Source organism: Oculina patagonica, chromosome 4 (assembly GCF_052425735.1).
Source record: "Oculina patagonica isolate OP01 chromosome 4, crgOcupat, whole genome shotgun sequence".
NCBI classification, from domain to species: Eukaryota; Metazoa; Cnidaria; class Anthozoa; order Scleractinia; family Oculinidae; genus Oculina; species Oculina patagonica.
In genome coordinates, this window is record NC_135761.1 from 5,124,479 (window position 1) to 5,142,137 (window position 17,659).

Below are 17,659 nucleotides of genomic sequence, written 5' to 3' on the forward strand. Positions count from 1 at the left end.
TTTACTTGTTTCATCTGCACAGTGTTACGCAGTATTTTCAACTTTAGTTCTTGTGATGAAACAGAAAAGCAGCTAAGAAAAAACACGGTTAACATCTGCTGAATGATAAACTGTTTTCCTCTACATTTATGCGACAGAGCAACAAAGCACTTCTAAGTAGGACTTTGAGGATAGAAACATTGAAATAATCTATGTAGAATACTCAATCTATTTTGACACACAGCGTGTGTCATTTTTTCACTGCCGGCAGAGGTGTTTGAAATTTGTAATAAATTTTGTAATAACATTTTTCCCAGAATAGTTGTTCTTTTTCATCTGTAACAAGTGCAGCTATATCAACTATAGCAAAGTTCTTTGCTGTATGGCTTCGTTCTCGGTTTTCAGGTTTAAAATGGGGCTTTGATCTTCAGGTCAGGTTGAAACGATGCAGACGCATTGGACTTAAAAGACGTCTCATCTTTTCGCTCTATTGCATTTGACTTATTTATCAGCAGAACCTTTCCCGCTTACTGTACTGACTGTAGCGAAGTTCTCGTTGAACTTCTCTTCTCAAAACGGAAGAACTAATTTCAACTTTCTGTAGAAAACAGTTTTGGCACAGTCCGGGTGACACAGACAGGGTTGGAATGTGCAATGGAAATCAGCGCAAGCTAACTTGCACAATTTGAAAGACAGCAAGAAGCAACAGCTGAGGACAGCATAAATGTTCTTATACAGCTTTGAAGGAGCACATATGGAAGGCATACACAAGAGTAGCGATTACATACGTGTATATGGCTTGCAGAACAGCTTGTAACGATATCAATATCTACTCAATCAAGGCTTTTCTCTCTGTCGTTGGTAAGGCAAACTCGGCTAGGAAATCGCTTTTCCTGTGGCCTTCAAAACTGTCAGTTGCTTTTTGTGGTTATTGTTATCATTTCTTTACCTCAGAAAATGTTCTTGCAATTGAGCCACATGTTATGGTGTCACTGACCGATAAATCTCCGTTTTTATGTGCTTCCATACTGCTAGTTTCCAATATGCATGGCCTTCCTGCAAATGGCACAAATGACAAAGGGGTTTATGGAAGAAAGCCAAGGCTTCTCTGATTGATTTCTCTGCAGTGGTAGTAAACGGCTCGGTCAGGAACCATGCACGCTTGATACACCAAATGGTTTGACTTTCCTTTGCATTGTGATAGTCATCTGATAATTTGAAAAGAGATATCCCGGCTCTCTTATACATAAGCTTCTTATCACCAGTCGTGTACAACGACATCAAAAAATGTTAGTTTGATTTTGTGAAATTTGAACACTCTAAGGAGGAAGAAAAACTGCAGTTATATCAGGGTCGTACCGGATTTTCATCGCTGATCCCAAATTAGCTCTATTGATTCCTGATCCCAAAAATGTGTGAACTTGATCCCTGATTCCATTGTTCCCATCTGATTGGCCGATCCGGATCCCATGACTGTGACCCGGGATCCCGGGTCATGATCCCGATCCCGAGGCTGTGATCCCGATCCCAAGGCTGGATCCCGATCCCATATACCTGGTTACGACCCTGAGTTATATGGCATTTTGTCGAAGAAAGGCGACAAATCCCCAATAATAAAAGTCATAGAAATTAGTCGCAGAATCAAAAATTCACCAAGATCATAATAGCGCCATAGAAGATGTCATGCTGGTGGTAAGCGGAGAAAAGAAAATACGTGAACAAAGCGCGTTTGCACGTTTGAAATGTACTCTGTGATTGGTCAGAGGCGTAGCAAGGGTGTTAAACGAATAAGACCCTTTAAATTTTGCTTTTGGACGTCAAAGAAAGGCCGCTCAATTTCATTTTCGCTATTGCAGTTGAATTCAAAACTAGTCTTTTTATTTTTTCGGTAAATTTCAATCAGCCAGACCGGTAAAATATCAATTGCAAATACTTGGTCGAGGTGATTTTGGAATAATCTTTGCCATATACAGTCGAAGCTCTCGTAAGCGGACACCCCCGGGACGGGAAAAAAGTTCAGGGGGGGGCCGTAGTTTAGGGGCCAAGGGGGGGGGGAAGGGGGGCGGGGGGGTTTAAGGGGGTTAAAAATATAGGGGGGAGGAGGAAAAAAAAAAAAAAAATATTTTTTTAAAAAAAATTAGAAAGGGGAGAAAAAAAAAAAAAAAAAAAAAAAAAAAAAGGGGGGGGAGGAGAAAAAAAAAAAAAAAAAAAAAAAAACAATATACGCTCTCTCTTCATTTTTTTTATTCCATTAATTTTTTTTTCTTGTTTCTTCTTCTTTTCAAACCCACGCTCCATCATTTGCGCATTGGAGCTATTACAGTCCGCACGGCAGCGCGTTGATTCATGGGCCATGTCATGTTTACCAGTGTTTTAATCAATATCTTGATCCAAATGAATCGAAACTGTCATACTTTGATTACTTTTAAGCAGAAAAACGCATTTAAATTTACAGAAACTACTGGATATGTTTTGATAACCTACGTAAGAGTTTTCTTGCCTAAAGATCAAAGTGTTTCGCATCTTCAAAAGTAAACACATGTCCATTTTCGGCGTGAGTTGACAGCGTTTTATTGATCTTTTTTGTGGACTTTACTTCACAGTTGCTCTCTCCGTCAACAGCGTGTTGCTATGTATACGTAGCCTTGGAAACACAGAGACCTTTTAGTCTTTTATACAACGTTACTTTAGAACCACTAAAAATCGATGTGATTAGTCTTACGAAAAAGATCCATTATTCGATTCCAGCTTCCAAGTGTGTTGTTGACAACAGAGAGAAAACTATTAACTTAACAAAGGCATAGGCGATGCAATTTTATTTCTTGACACTTGTAAACAATTCCTCTCCGTCATTTAAATGCAGTAGAAATTTCCATATGGCAGTTGTTTTGGCACGGTGAGCGCGCGACGAGCGTCAGCCATGTTGGATCGAAAAGCGTTCTACGCCATTCAAACTGCGATTTGAACAGCCAGTCGAGTGAAAATAGCAAAAAGAGGACTTTCTGCCATTTGCAAATCAGGAAAGTAGCGATAAATCATTGAAAAGGTAGGTAAAGCTTGAATGTTTTTAATAATTAAGAATATAAATTTCAGTCATGTGTCGTTTCAACTTAAGAAATAATATTTTTCAGCTGCTATTAAAAACGACGGTAAAGAAACGAACACATGCGAATTAGCTTGAAAGCAAAGAATAACATGGAAACATTATCGCATTACATAGCCCTCTCGCAGGCCTAGGTTACGGGTTAACTTGTATTTTTTCTGTCCCATATCAAATAAAGACCAATAAACATGCAATATTTAGATTTTGAGCACGAAGAATTACATTTATTGATCATGGTATAACTCGGTGAGTCGCTGTGTTATAAATTTAAATAACTACTGATTTGCACTGTTCACCGTGGATTATTTTCAGTGTTTTGACGCGCATACTAAAATAAAATAAAAACAATTTTGACTTATGCTTTCTTTTCGGTCAGACGTTCCGGCCTTCAAATTGTGGTCGGATATCAACTTTCTGTCATGAAAAATAACATCAAGGAAACAAATGAAAATATTGATGCTTTGCTTCAACTTTTGCGGACTTGCGCTTAGAACGATCGATCATATTGGTGGTTAAACCATTTTTCGTGCAACAAGAAAATCATTTGAGTCCATCGCCAAGGCAACATTGCTTTATTGGGAGGAATTTAAAATTTCCAGATAATCGATTATTCAATCACTTCCATTTTTGTGCAGATTTACAGTGAGATTGAAAAACATTGAAGCCCGGCGCAGAAAACACAATCACGCCGGCGGACAAGAGAGAACGATTTGGTGGTTGGCATTCGGAACGGGTAAGTGCTAATTTATGTCAAGACTCTACTTTCATAGAAATCTGAGGAACTTTAATTGCAAATTAGGAGGCTGAATTTGTTTCCCGTCACATTTAAAAGCTTGACTTGAAGTTATACCGAAAATAAAAATTAAAATTTAGTAGCAACGTTAAACAGTGCCGCTTCTCTAGATCTACAAATCCTGGACAAATCAAAATTATTATCGCTTACCATTTGATTTAGTTGTCTTTTTCAGCTTATAGTAAACGAGATAAATTTTAAAAAGCTGCTTAATGTAATTAAAGCGATTAAAGAGAACATTTGCCCCAGAAACCCTGAGATTTATTAAACTTATGGGAAAATTTTGTAGGCCATAAATCTTTCCCAGGGTTTGTCCCGTTTTTTTTTTACTTAGAAACGCACTCAACGAACCAAATTTCTAATGAACAAGTTAAAAGTGAGGTATCCCTATGGGAATTTCTAGTTAATGGCGCAAAACTACTCGTGAAACGGCGATAACAACTTTATTTCAAGATACTGTAGAAAGGTGTTAGAAGTTCAGAACTCGTTTTCTTATGTTGTGATTTTCTTTGCTTGGAGACTCAGGAACGTCAGTGGAAAAGCTGTATGGCAACTGTCAGTCACGAAGCCAAATATTTATTTGGTTTAACAATACAAGACAACGTTGTTAAGGCAAAGAAATTACTTAAAAGTACTCCTAAGACGATCGATACTGAATATCAAAATGCCTCTGCGTCGTTATAAAACTTTTTGACGGTAATGTTTCGCCGCATGTCAACCTAATTTCGTTATCTAAATTGTTTTTAGAAGCACAAAGAGTAACTCGACAATATTTACATAACACATGAAAATTGAGTAGTTAATTTGAACAACTTCAAGTTTTTAGTAATCAATGTTGTTCTTCTTTCGCATTCTGCTTCCATCCTTTACTCAATCTTGATCATGTGCTAGCTGGCTTAGTAAACCTAGGGACCATTTTGAAAAAAAAGCAGCATTATTTATACAAACGTTTTAACATTTTAAAGGCATGATTCATTTACAAAAGATCACATCAGGTAGTGCTAGTTTTCAATTTGCATACAATAAAAAACTACTTAGTTAATCTTCTAAACTCGTAAGAGCAATATTAATGGAAGAAAAGAGAATTGCGTTCCGCAATGCGATTGGCTGAAACGCTTCCATATTCAAGATACTCGTGAAAAGAAAAAGATAGACCGCACGCTACACATTCTGAGTTTTCTGAGTGAATAGCTTACTCTTTCTAAAATACCCGTAATATGATAAAGAACACTGATTTTCAGTTTGGAAAAATAAGATTCCAAGTATGAAACTTCAGATTACTTTTGTTCCACTAAAACCCTAACAAATCATCGTACATGTGATAAGCGCATCGTCGAATTGCGAACGCTCCACAGTTCCGAAAATTTCAGACGCGGTTCTCAATCATGTCAAAGTGCACTTATAATTTTATTAAACAAAAGGACCTAATATCAGTATAATCCTGGCTATTACTATCTTATTTACAAATTGATACAAAAGCAAAATTGCAGCCAACTGTTTTCCACCTTTTAAAAGTAAACGAAAAGAGTGCAAGTTTTTTTTCAAAATGGCAGTATGAATTTTTCGTTACCTGGGAGATGTTCACAAAATCCTTGTCCGATATATTTAGATTTATAAGTACATTATGAATAACCTGTCTACAGATTTGTGGGTTTATGAAAGGACATATATATTTTAAGCTAAGCCACGTTTTGCTTACTGACATGGATGGAACCTTTTTCTTACAGACACCCAGAATGGCAGCAGTTGCGTCGAATTTTGCTCCAACAGTCACAGTGAAAGTTTATAAGAATGGAAACCGCAACTTCCTTGGCAAAACAATTGTTATCAACAGACGGCACATTCGTACAATGGAAGCCCTGTATGATGAGGTTACTTCACACATTGCTTCGTTTAATGCTGTGCGAAGAATCTGTACGCCAATCGGCGGACGACCTGTCCAGAGCTTGGAGAATATTCGAAACAAGAGCGTGTACGTGGCCGCGGGAAGAGAGATGTTTAAAAAACTGAATTACGCAGATCTGGGCGTCTCAAAGCCGCGCCCTCCTCGAAAGACGGACAATTCTCCTAAGAAGGCAGTGACTGTGACAGAGGGAAGACACAAGATGGATTACGAGTGGGGGAAGCGAGATTTGAAAATCATACATGTGTTCTGTAATGGAGATGTGTTCAAACCGAGCGTGAAAATTGTACTGCAAAAGCGACTACAGCAAAGTATGGAACAAATTTTAGATATTGTACAAGAACACGTTTTCGTGGCGGCCACCGTTGCCGCGCTGTATACAATTGACGGTAAGCCAGTGCTAACCCCAGCCCAGCTAGTCACGGGAAAAAGTTATGTAGCTGTGGAACGAGGAAAGTTTTTTAAACGCGCGAATTATGGTGGAGCTGCCTTGTCGCTATCTAGAAGTCCACGAGCGCCATTTTTACCTCAGATTGGCAATGGACAATTGACCAACAAAGAAGGCGGATTGCCAAAAAAGAATATCGCTAAAAGAAAACCGCGGGTTGCAAAAGCTAACACCGAAAACAAAACTGGTGAATACTCACCACGTGACCAGGCACGTGACCAATCACGTGTCACCACTGAGTCTTTCGAGTCACCGCGTGATGTCGTGTCCAACTTGTCTCCAGACCCTCCAGCCGTTACTTCACTGCTCCGCGCATCACAAGATAATTTTACAATATCAGCTTCGCCGCCTGGTCAGCTTGAAGACGATACCCCAGTACAAGAATACGCGACCCCCATAGCAGAAGACGACAAAGATGATAGTTTAACAGGTGGTGATGTGTTTAAAGCCAGCGGCTTGCTGCAGGAGAAAGCGGATGAAATTAAGGACACCCGTCAAACAAAGGAGGAGAAACCACTCGATTTACTTCCAGCAGAAGAGGTTTTGGAGGAAGTGCTTGAGCAAGTCGAAGACGCAAGGAAGACTTCCGGTCATGAAGATCAGGACGGAAGCAAGGCTGTTGAAGAAATTGAAGATGACGTTGAAACTATAGAAGATGATCCAAAGTTGAATGAAGCCGCGAATAAGATTGACAAGTCGCAAGTGCGAGCTTGGCAGCATGACGAGACAGAATCAGCGGCAGCCGTTGATAACTCTAAAGAGGTGGACCATTCTCGTCTCTCGCCAGAAGAAAAGCACGAGGAACCCTCAGCTTCGCCGAAAATTGACGATGATAATTCTGCCGGTGAAGTAGCGCCGAGCGAACAAGATGATAAGAAAGATGACGAGTCAGGGAGAGTATCTTCGTCTCGAGGAAAGGCAGCAAGTCCCGCGGCCAAAGAGGAAGATAGAAACACTCCTCCAAGTTCGGAGCCGGAGAAATCTGAAGATGAAGATGATTCCGAGGACAGTGAAGAAGATGAAGATGAAGACGAAGAGGAGAAAAAAGCCGCCAAAAATGACTCAGATAATCAAGCGAGTGATTCAAATAATAATGACAAAAACTCTGCGCCTGATAAAGGTTCTAGTGAAACGCAGAACACTGACAAAACTAGCTACATTTCATAACTAGCAATCTTCATATCAGAGTGATCAATTAATTGTAAATAAGGATATAAATGACATTTAATTTTGTACATATTTTATGTATCCATTCAGTTACACTTATTGATTCCGGTTGTACGTGTCTCGAAATTAACGTCTTTAGCAGTCGTTGTATCTGAGGTAGACGAAATGAAGAGAAATTATATGCATAACCCGAACAAGCATTGTGTCATTTTTTGCCTTCTGAGATTGTTTCTGGCCACCCGCCCCCAAAAAAGGGTTTGACGACGAGAATTTATCTTTATTATGTCAATGACAATCGTCATTTCGCGGTCAAACGAGCTACGAGCCCGCTACGAGCACGCGAAAACACTGAGACATTTTTTACTTGCCAAACAGGCGAAAGCTCTCGTCGACTCTAGATCTTATGAAAATGTAGGCTACGTTTACACGGGACCGGACCGGAATGGATCGGCTTCTGTTTACATGAAGCCGTTTGGAACCGATCCAGGTGTTTACAAGGGGCCGTTATGGAAAATAGCAGAATAGCAGCAGGGTCCAGTTTTGGATCCGTTCTGGACTGGTTCCAGAACGGTCCCGTGTAAACAGAAGGCCTATCCGGTCCGAAAATCGGACCGGATCGGTTTGGAACCGGTCCCGTGTAAACATAGCCTTAGGCAATTAAAATTCGAGGAATTCACAAGAACTGAAGTAAAAGATAACAAGGGAGTTGGTAGACAAACGAGATCTTTTGTGAACTTATTGGGATCAAGCATGATTCGTGATCGGAGCCCCAGACGATACACGGAAAATTAAAATTAAATAGGCCATGTTTCAGTACAAAGTATTCAGTTGTTAGCTTGCATGCCGAAAGGAATGTAAAGGGAGGGTTAAACTTCCCACAGGGGGTAGATCCGAGTCAGTCGAACGAAAACAACAGAAGCGAGTCAACTAGTTGAGTCGTAAGCGAGTAGACAATTTCCAAGGAATTTTTACCCTCCGTTTCAAAATAACATATACTCCTGGTTTTGTCCTGTGATCGATCTCCACGAAATGCGTGCACTTCAAACTGCCTTCTTGCTAAAACACAAGAGAAATTCAATTTATCAACCTTCTTTAATCTTTTTTTATCACAATCCGTATTTAAAAAGAAATGATGAAAAACGATGTCTGTCAAATTTTCATACTAATTGTTAAAACAATTACAGTTTTATTTTTAGCAGCGCTGGTAATGTTTTTAAAAAACAATAAAAACCCACATACCGTATTTTCTCAAATAAACGCCCCCGGCGTTTATTTCAAACTTAGCTTCATGAACCCGGCGTTTATTTGAAGCCGGCGTTTAATCGGGGCCCGGCGTTTATTAACGGACTGCAATTTTCTGCCAATTTTTCAGATTGATTTATTGTTACCGATCTTCGAGACCAAGGGGCAGTTTGTCAAGGCGGGACGATTTTTCTCTTCGTTCTGCCCCCAAAAAGTGTTCCTGGGTATCAAAGGTGATTATTTCCCAAAGGTGCACTATTACGGATGGATAGTTTATGTTGCAATCGAGATTTGTGAAACAGATATATTTACTTGTTAGCTTGACCTCAAATAAACGCCGGGACCTCGAACAAACGCCCCCGGCGTTTATTTAAAAACTAGCAATTTTGACCCGGCGTTTAATCGGAGTCCGGCGTTTAATCGAGAAAATACGGTATATAAAACTGAACTTCCAGGCTGAAATTTGGTAAATAAGTACCATATAAGAATTACCTCACGCATGATATCAGAAGTTTAAAATGATAATTATAAACTTCTGCAGATATCCATAAACACCTTTTCAGCCTGTTGCCGAAAATTACATTTTCGTTAAATAAATATGGATTATTTGACAAAGCGGACAGCAAAATAAACATGTCTGACTTCTCGCCGCTAATATGATTACAAACTTTCCGGAAAAGGAGGCACAATGAGCGTTGTGATAAACAAGGCAACTCTTTCCTGTCCTTTTTTATTAACTGTGATTTTAAAATGCTCTGTTTATCAAGCAAAAACAGCTGGCATTGCTATTTTGAGGCATTAAGTCGAAAACAATATACACATTGAGTATTATGGCTAATAAATTCGCCCATGTACTTCGATTTTAATTACGTGCTAGAAAATATCACTCGAAGCCACGTAAACAAGCCTGACTGAATTGTACGTTTTCCTCTGGTCATAAAATGAGTCTGTCAACAGTTTTCAGCGTAAAAATTACTAAGGAAAATGAAAATCGCTCTAGAGAGGAATCAGTCGATATATTTCGAGTGAAAAAGGCCGCCAAACGTTCATTTATGTGCAAAGATCGACGCGAGTTTGGTTTGCTACAGTCTACGTTGGGAAATCTCCAAAGAACTAGCGAAACCAGAATCAAAGAATATGATGATAACAAACGGGATCTAGAGTGGGTTCTTTACAATCTACGCCAAGAAAAAGCAGGTAAATTGCGCAAAGTGGTTCGTAGTGAAAGTACATTATTCAAATTAAGTCATATGTGGACAATTTAGATGGGTTTATTACTCCAGTGAAGTCAGTTGCACTGGGGATTATAAACTAGGTGAACTAAATATTTAGTTTGATTTTACTCTGTTTCGGAAAACAAATCAAGCATTTGTTTCGAATTGAATGCATAACTAAGCAAAGTGACTTTTGAAATCATCCGTGACAATTTGGTTTCTTTTGTTTTTCCCGTGAGGTAAGAGTTTTGTTACGAACTTTCCCTATAAAGTCTGATCTAAAAACACAAACGTTGCTTAAGCCCAAATACAGAATCAGTGCCTAACGCCAAGCACTGAAAACTGTCTGAAACTTTCTGAGTCCAAAAAGAATGATAAATAGCAATCCACGGATTTTGGTGAACCAGTCGACACGCCCTCGCATGCATAATAAAATTGCATATCCCCGTTCAAATCGGTAAAGGGCAAACCATATATGGGTAGATAAACTATAAGAAAAATCACGAACAGATTTCTTGACTGAGGGGGAGAATATATATTCCTCGCTGTCTGATAAAACTTTGGTTTTTGTAGATTACCAACAAAATACTGTTTTCCTGATATTGCACGATTTCACTATGCGTTGAGATTAACACAAACACAATTTTAAATACACTTCAATTTATTCTTGACACTTGCATCCTTGCTTTACCAATTGTATAATCATTAATTCACAAATTCAGTCTGAACCTAAGCCGGTATACTCGCTTAAAGAAAATGGATGTGTCAGTGATAGAAATGATGAAATGCATTCCTAAATAATGGCTTCTCCATGATAAATCTTTTAAAACATATTCTCGCATCTATAACTGATAAAGTACGGTGTAGCATTGTTTTCGTTAATGTAACTGATTACACACCTTTGTGGTTTGCCGGTTTTCGCTTACCAAAAAAATTAAGTGCTATTTCAATGCATTTACAAAAGAAACCATTAGTTCCTTAAATTGGCGATAATGGAATTTTCATAAGGTATTTCATAAGGTACTTTTATGAAACAATTTACGCAAAGTAACTTTAGTAGAGTTAGACAAGATTTTGAGGGATTTTTGTTACTAACATCTTGTAACGCCCACTTTGCTTGAGCTTAAAAATCTATGTTTCTATAACAAAAAAAAAAGTGTTTTCCATTATGCATTTTAAGTGCTTCAAAGGAGCACCTTTGCGGCTGCATCTTTTGCCGCCTTCGTAAGAATTCGAGCGCTGCTTTCAATTCACAAAACAACACGTACAACTCCTTGAGCCAGCCAATCACAAAATAAACCTTTCTTCTCCCCACAAAGCAAATGACACTATGGAATAACGGCGAAGTACTTCAACACACGTTTCATGAAAATTTTTGAAGTATTTCTCAGTTTTGAAATACAGAGTCACGATATATAACTTGAAAACTGCTAGTACCGGAAAAAATGCATTTCAATGTTAAGCATAGCTTGCTTGATATTTTGGACACACCATTTCTCAAAACGGATAAAAATCGCTTGAGTAAGTCGTCCTTTATACAGACGTATGTTTTAGATAACGATAGCATCGCTAACACAACAAGGAAGGTGTGTTATGGCAAAAACCGTAAGGAAGGTGCCTTGTTGCTAAGGACGCTGGAGGGGTTGAACGGACAAGCAGAAATAAGTATGAAGAGACATAGGGACGAAAAAAGCAATCTAGAACAAATTGTTCATCATCTGAATTATCAAAGAGAAGGTGAGGAATCGAAGGAAGGATAAGATAGTTCAAATGGTTCACACTTGTACAAAAAAACAAATTAAAACTACGTTGTTATGAAACCGAAAGGGGCGATGGACGGGGGCAATTCATGTGCAAAAATTGGGATATCTTAATTCTGTATATTAAAAAACATTTAGGTGATCTCAGGAAATGAGCACGGGGAATGCTCGGAAGTGCTGCACTGTCTTCGAAAGTATCAGTTAGGGGTCATTTGAAGCTTCGCGTTCTCAGCCAATAAGAAAAGCAGAGACAGCGAGTAAAATGTATCAAAACAAAGATTTAGGGACGAACCATTATTTCAGTTTTTGGAGGGGGGTATGAAAAATATTGAAAAAATTGTTTGCAGGGCCTAGAAAGATAAAATAAAAAGTTTGCAAACACGATATGTATAACCAAAAATAGTTTAAATTTCGAAAAAAAAAAATGTTTGCAGAGGTGCATAAACTAAAAAAGATTTCATCCCCCCTCCTCCAAGGCAAAATTATGGTCCGTTCCTTACTGTATATTCTTAAGACTAAAGGCGAGGATAACCGATGTGGATTTTCTTGTGTAGACCTAAAACGTACTTACTAATTAAAAAATTCAAAGTACTGAAGAGTTTTGGTCCCGTCTTTTTTTTTTTTTTTTTTTTTTTTTTTTCTTTTTTTTTTTTTTTTTGGTTTTCTTTTTTTTTTTTTTTTTTTTTTAAATTTCTCCTCCAGGTTTAACGCCTTTAGGAAGTATCATAGCTGGAGATACACGTCACCTTACCTCCTCGCGCGGAATGCAAGCCGAGAGCGATTGTCGGCAAATCAAGAGCATTCGTCGCCCCCTTGCTCCGGAGGCCACGAGAGATCATGGAAACAGACCTGCTCTGCAACCTAACCTGCAAAACAAGGAGGGCTCCGTTATTCCTCGAGCAGTCGAGCGTGAGATTCTTAGACGACAAACAATGCGTTTGAAAAGCAAAAAGCAGGAGCGACAAGAGGGGGTGAAACAAAGAGAAATGCAGCTGGAGGATATGGTGGGGGTGTACACCAGGATCAACATGGGAAAAGGATGTTTGAATTACAAGGGGAAGCCGCGGCTTAGGTATGAGAAGTCGAGAAAGGCCTTCACCTTCTGTATAGCTACAACCTTTGACAAAAGTAGTTGACACATTGACTTTGCTCTGCAGTTTTTACGGCAAATTTACCACTAGTTTTAAATTTCATGACTATCTGCTGAAATACCCCCTTCCCCCATCTAATGTTGTAAAATTGTATAGCAAAGGGCTCTCAAAAAATAAACTATGACATTGCCTAAATTGATAATGTGTCAACATTTTGTCAATGCCGATTGTAGTTCTTAAAATCACAATAGTGATAATCATTTTGATGATGACTGTTGCATATGTCGAATCAAGATTGTGGTAAGATCTTGGTCTTGGGTTTAAATTTGAGGAGTAGCACACACCAAAACCATCAAAGATTTGGGGGATTCCCGTATGAAAGGGACGGGGATACTCGTCGTCCCTCTTTGGGGTGTAAATTACGGATTGTGGTCTCACTTAGGTTGTTAAGGACAAAATGCCAATATTTTAAGCCATCGAGGTCCCGTTTAGTGTTGCACGTGGAGAAACAAAAAACACCGTCATACTGTGTTGATGGTGTAGACCGATCAGTCATGAGAAGAAACCAAAAATGGTATCGATCATTTAGGGGTCAAGAAAAGGTTGAGGCACGCCCAGATTGGTCTCTTTGGTTTAATTCAAATTTCCGACGAGTATCCCCGTCCCTCTGCCGTGTGTTTTATGTGGGACTCCTGGAATCCCGTAGAAGCAATATTCTGCTTCAAAAATCTAGAGTGAATTTGAGAACGACACTCTAGATCCGCCTCAGAATCACTACACAATACATGTCGATGGAAATCAGTTTATGCATTTAGTAACTGTAAAAATCCATTCTCCTACGGAGTTGCTTTATAAAAAATGTTTTGGGACAGTAGAAAATGGTTACTTCGCCCTCGCCAGAGCTAGTTTCCACTTCCCGCGAGATAACTGGGCAGGATATAATGTAAGGAGTCTGAATTTTTAACTGCAAAGTTTGCGCAAATGAATGTGAATAACGAAGCCATTTAATGTTACCAATTCATTCAGTAATACACAACAGCTTTGTCCAAGAATTCATTCTTGAGAATCGAAGTTACTTTGCGTTTTTTTGATTCTTTTATTCACAGCACAGATGAAACCAGAACAAAAGGTGCACATGCGACATCATCCAGTTGGAAGTATCAGTATAATTTACCTTCAATAGAAGTCCAGCAGACTACAGAGAGCCTGTTGTCAAAAGAATCCGCTGATTGGAACATGCGCAACGGTACACACAAAGTACTTCTCCCAAATGGTAGCAAACTCGAGCTTGTCCCTCCAGTGCAAGCCAAGTCAAAGGAAGTATCCGGTACAATTCCAAAAATTACGAGAAAAAATGTACAACAAAGGTTAGCACTACCCAGAGGGTATAGCGTTGTTCTGGAAGATAAACAGAACGATTATCGATGCGCTAGACAAGATAGTTTTACGATCAATAGCGAGAGAGGAAAATTGGAACACTCGGAAGATAATACGGTGTTGCCTTTTGAAGAACTGAACGAAAATGGAAAAGACACCTTTGAGAATATTCCAGGGGAGCTTGAAGCGGTAGAGCAGACCTCTGGTAAAGTAAATGATATGAAATCGAGAGATAATAGCCAAGAATTTGCGACATTTTCTTCAGAAAAGACATCGCACTCATCGGGTGAAGCACGAGGTGGAAATGAAACTAAAAAGTTGGTTCGTGCTATCAAGAACAGAGTCATCCTTCCGTTTAGATTACAGCGACAAACGAGGCGTGGGAACAGGACGGATTTACAAGCGTCGAATCGCAGCGATCGTTACATCAAAGATATCGAAAGTGTCATGAACGAAAATATAAAGGAGAAGGCATTATTTGTTCCAAACGAGGAACACGATGCCGTGCTTGAGGAAAAACCCAACCCACTAAGTGCTGGCAAGCTACAGCAGTTGATCAGAGAGAAAGTGTTGAGCCAATCACAGAAGAGTAACAAGCGAGCCAATCAGAAAACAGTTCTGCTCGCCGACTATGTGCGCACGCTCCAAAAGCACATGGGGATCAAAGATGACGTCCCAGAAAGCTATTCGCCCGATTTTAGCGAAACGCCTTTTATAGCGGCGGAAAAGAGATTCGGGAGCGAAGACGAGCAGGAGAAGGAGCCTCGAGCGGTTGATAGGCGATTGGAAATGATGCAACATCAAATTGTCCGGCTACCTGCGTCATTCAATTTGCTAGATGGCGACTTGGTAGACAATTGACGAAAATTAATTTGCGTCTTACGTTCTTAGACAAGCGCCTTTGTATACTCTTTTATCACATCTCAAGGCTGGGAAAAAAGAGGCTCTAGATTTGAGCAGTTTGAATTAACCGACCACCTTGAGAAGGGGGGGGGGGGAGGGGGCTCTAACAAAGTATAAAAAACTGAAAACCACGTTTTATTATTTTGCGCATGTATACAAATCTAATATAAAGACCCACAGGCATGCATTATGCTGTCATTAAACACATCGGTCACTTGCGAACACTTCAGAGTGCAGAAAACAGTCGGCTACGGTTCTTGTTCCCGATGTTTCTCTCGTGTTCTTATCAGTAATTACTCTTCAGTCATTTTAAACAACATAAATTATGGCTTTGGCTGTTGTCTTTGTTAAATCTAACATCCTTCAATATACGAAACTCCTTGCAAGCTTCCTCCATTATAAAAATCAGAATAAGTTGTACCGGCGCACTTTTTTGTACGCAATACCAATCAATGCTAATACTTGTTCGACTTTCAACTAGTTCAAAGATTTTAAAGGTAGATAAACCCAACGAGAACAGTCAGCCGGGTAAAGGCCAGGCAAGCTTTCACTATGCCCTTGGCCCTAAAATAGCACTTTAATCACTAACTTATAATATTTGTTGATAAAACAAGGACATAACGGTCATTCTTAGTCAATATGAGTCTAGCATGGTTGAAATTGCCTCACGTACATGGCAACTCTTTACAGAAATGTGAAAAGGGATCTATCCTTAGTTGATCACACATAGGCAGTAGCCAAGAAAAGCTTGACATTGGCTACTCAGTAACAATAACTTAAAACTTAGCTCGTTTTTAATCTCTTTTTTCGTCTCTAACAGTACCTTATTCAGTTGTATTTGTATAAAACAAACTAAACTGTGTGAAATAAAGACCCCAATGGCACCTTGATTGATTCATTCGCTTAATTTTATTTCTGCCCGCCTGAGTCGGGTCCTAGATGCGAAGTCAACTGGGAAGTGCATGAAGGTGGCTATAAAGGCCTAGTTTTCATCAATATCATAGATTATCAGAACTAGTGCTGAAGAAATTTCAAAGATAGACCGTTCCAGAAAAATTTTAAAAGTTGATCAACAGTCTGTTTTGCGCATGCCCCGAATCGTGTTGTTAGTTAAGAGCTGTAAACCTCAAATTGGAAGAGCAAAAGTCATTTATTGGCAAAATCACGGCCACATAACAAACAGGATGATTTTTCAGCATTGTAAATGACACTTTCATACAAATTGAGATAAACTTCAAGTTTAGTTTAACGCAATCCTTTTATAATCTTCTCGAAATTTGCCCATCTGTCCCTTTTTAGCCTTTCTGTGTTTTTTTTTAGCTATTCTACAGTTCTAAGCCGCTATTGTGATATTTCAGTTAATTCTATGACCAGATGGTCAGTGCCGAAATTGCCTAAGTGCATGACATAGCCCCTTTAAAGACGTTGAGATTTTCACGATGACGTCACATGAAGGCAGCCAATAGCTTTCTCGCGGTTTTCTTTCTTTTCCTTTCTCAGCCCTTCTTTGCGTGGCAAATGCGCGAGATTGTGCTGAAGTCTGAAGTGTAGTTGAGATGGCTAAGTTTAAACTGAAAAAAGAGAAAAACTTTATTGCCTTTATATTCTCGACTCTGTTTCCCAATAATGTTGAAAATATTGAGAAAAAACTGAATCTTCTTCTTTTTATTCCTCTTCAAGACGTCGAATTCCGCTATATTTTGGGTATGAAAAAAGCAAAACTTCTTTTTGTTTTATTGATGAACGCGAATATTCTAACGCAATACAGCTTTCAGGTACTATTTTAAACTTGACATCAGCAATGAAATAAATCTGTTTCAAATTTAACAAATTACATGTAAAATCTTAGATAATCTAAGATCTGGAAGTCATAATTGACCATTTGATTGAATGATAGAAGTGGGAAGACCTTGAGTTGCCGTATTTAAAATGCTGAAAAGTTCAACTGCATATGACAAAGTAGCTCTGTTACTTTACACATGTTGTTAATTCTTTTAGTTCCTTTTTCCACAATATAAATCAGATGTTAGAAATGCATGTAGCTACGTATGTTTTTTGACGAACGTTGCACTCGTCGCGACATCGACAGCAAATATTATGCCCTCAGAACCGAATGTAACGTTCATTTCACGAGACACTCGGTTTAATAAAGATAAAATACCAAGTTTTAACACCAAGTGGCGCCGAACTAATTTTGTCGAATCAAGCTTACCGTTATTTTTCGAAAGCAAATTGAAATTGGTCAAAAGGTAAACCGCATAACCGCAAGCAGGTAGCATACAAACAACAAGAAAAATAAACTTTTCTGTGTTAATATAAACATATATCGCAATTCTTCTCTCTGGAAGGAGCGGAAAGCACAATATCTTTTCAGTCCTATTTTTATACGTCCGCACAATATTTCTTTATAAAGGCACCAAATTTATCGCCATGCCACGTTGTAATGGCCACTTGTTTCGTTCTAACGATGTACGCGTGTGTTATCGTTTTGGTCGCTTGCTTTCCAGCTGCGTAGAAGACCGAACATTCCTTTAGACAGGAATAACAAATTACTCGGTTAGTCCTGTTTTTACTTATAGGAGCGTGTTTTCTCGTCCCATTTAATTTCAATTCAGGATTTTCAGCATCGGTTGTTGATTTTTGCTCAATATAGATTATGGTCAAACACGTTAGCATGGC

The 17,659-nt window shown here is 38.9% G+C and overlaps 2 protein-coding genes across 4 annotated transcripts; both read left to right on the forward strand.

Annotated features, from left to right (window-relative positions):
• Positions 1 to 2,223: 2,223 nt before the first annotated feature.
• LOC144651220 (uncharacterized) lies at positions 2,224 to 7,610 on the forward strand. Of its 2 annotated transcripts, XM_078511133.1 has the most exons (3): positions 2,224 to 3,025; positions 3,718 to 3,815; positions 5,603 to 7,610. In XM_078511133.1, exon 3 carries the CDS (start codon positions 5,612 to 5,614, stop codon positions 7,391 to 7,393), a length of 1,782 nt encoding a protein of 593 aa, XP_078367259.1. In that variant the 5' UTR covers positions 2,224 to 3,025; positions 3,718 to 3,815; positions 5,603 to 5,611; the 3' UTR covers positions 7,394 to 7,610. The 2 variants fall into 2 exon arrangements, with proteins under 2 accessions (XP_078367259.1, XP_078367260.1); XM_078511134.1 differs by lacking the exon at positions 2,224 to 3,025 and having other exon boundaries at positions 3,304 to 3,815.
• A 1,570-nt stretch (positions 7,611 to 9,180) lies between these two features.
• On the forward strand, positions 9,181 to 15,874 carry LOC144651219 (uncharacterized). 2 transcript variants are annotated; one of them, XM_078511132.1, is made up of 3 exons: positions 9,181 to 9,832; positions 12,312 to 12,681; positions 13,807 to 15,874. In XM_078511132.1, the coding sequence occupies exons 1-3, from the start codon at positions 9,577 to 9,579 to the stop codon at positions 14,936 to 14,938; spliced, it is 1,758 nt and encodes a 585-aa protein (XP_078367258.1). In that variant the 5' UTR covers positions 9,181 to 9,576; the 3' UTR covers positions 14,939 to 15,874. The 2 variants fall into 2 exon arrangements, with proteins under 2 accessions (XP_078367258.1, XP_078367257.1); XM_078511131.1 differs by having other exon boundaries at positions 9,705 to 11,586.
• Positions 15,875 to 17,659: the final 1,785 nt, after the last annotated feature.

Excerpts from the sequence above, each read along its gene's own strand:
- LOC144651219 (XM_078511131.1), top strand. The coding sequence starts at position 11,295 with ATGCATTTCAATGTTAAGCATAGCTTGCTTGATATTTTGGACACACCA. Across the intron at positions 11,587-12,311 it reads TCTGAATTATCAAAGAGAAG|GTTTAACGCCTTTAGGAAGT; the intron begins GTGAGGAATCGA and ends TTTCTCCTCCAG. Across the intron at positions 12,682-13,806 it reads AAGGGGAAGCCGCGGCTTAG|CACAGATGAAACCAGAACAA; the intron begins GTATGAGAAGTC and ends TTTTATTCACAG.
- LOC144651220 (XM_078511133.1), top strand. The coding sequence starts at position 5,612 with ATGGCAGCAGTTGCGTCGAATTTTGCTCCAACAGTCACAGTGAAAGTT.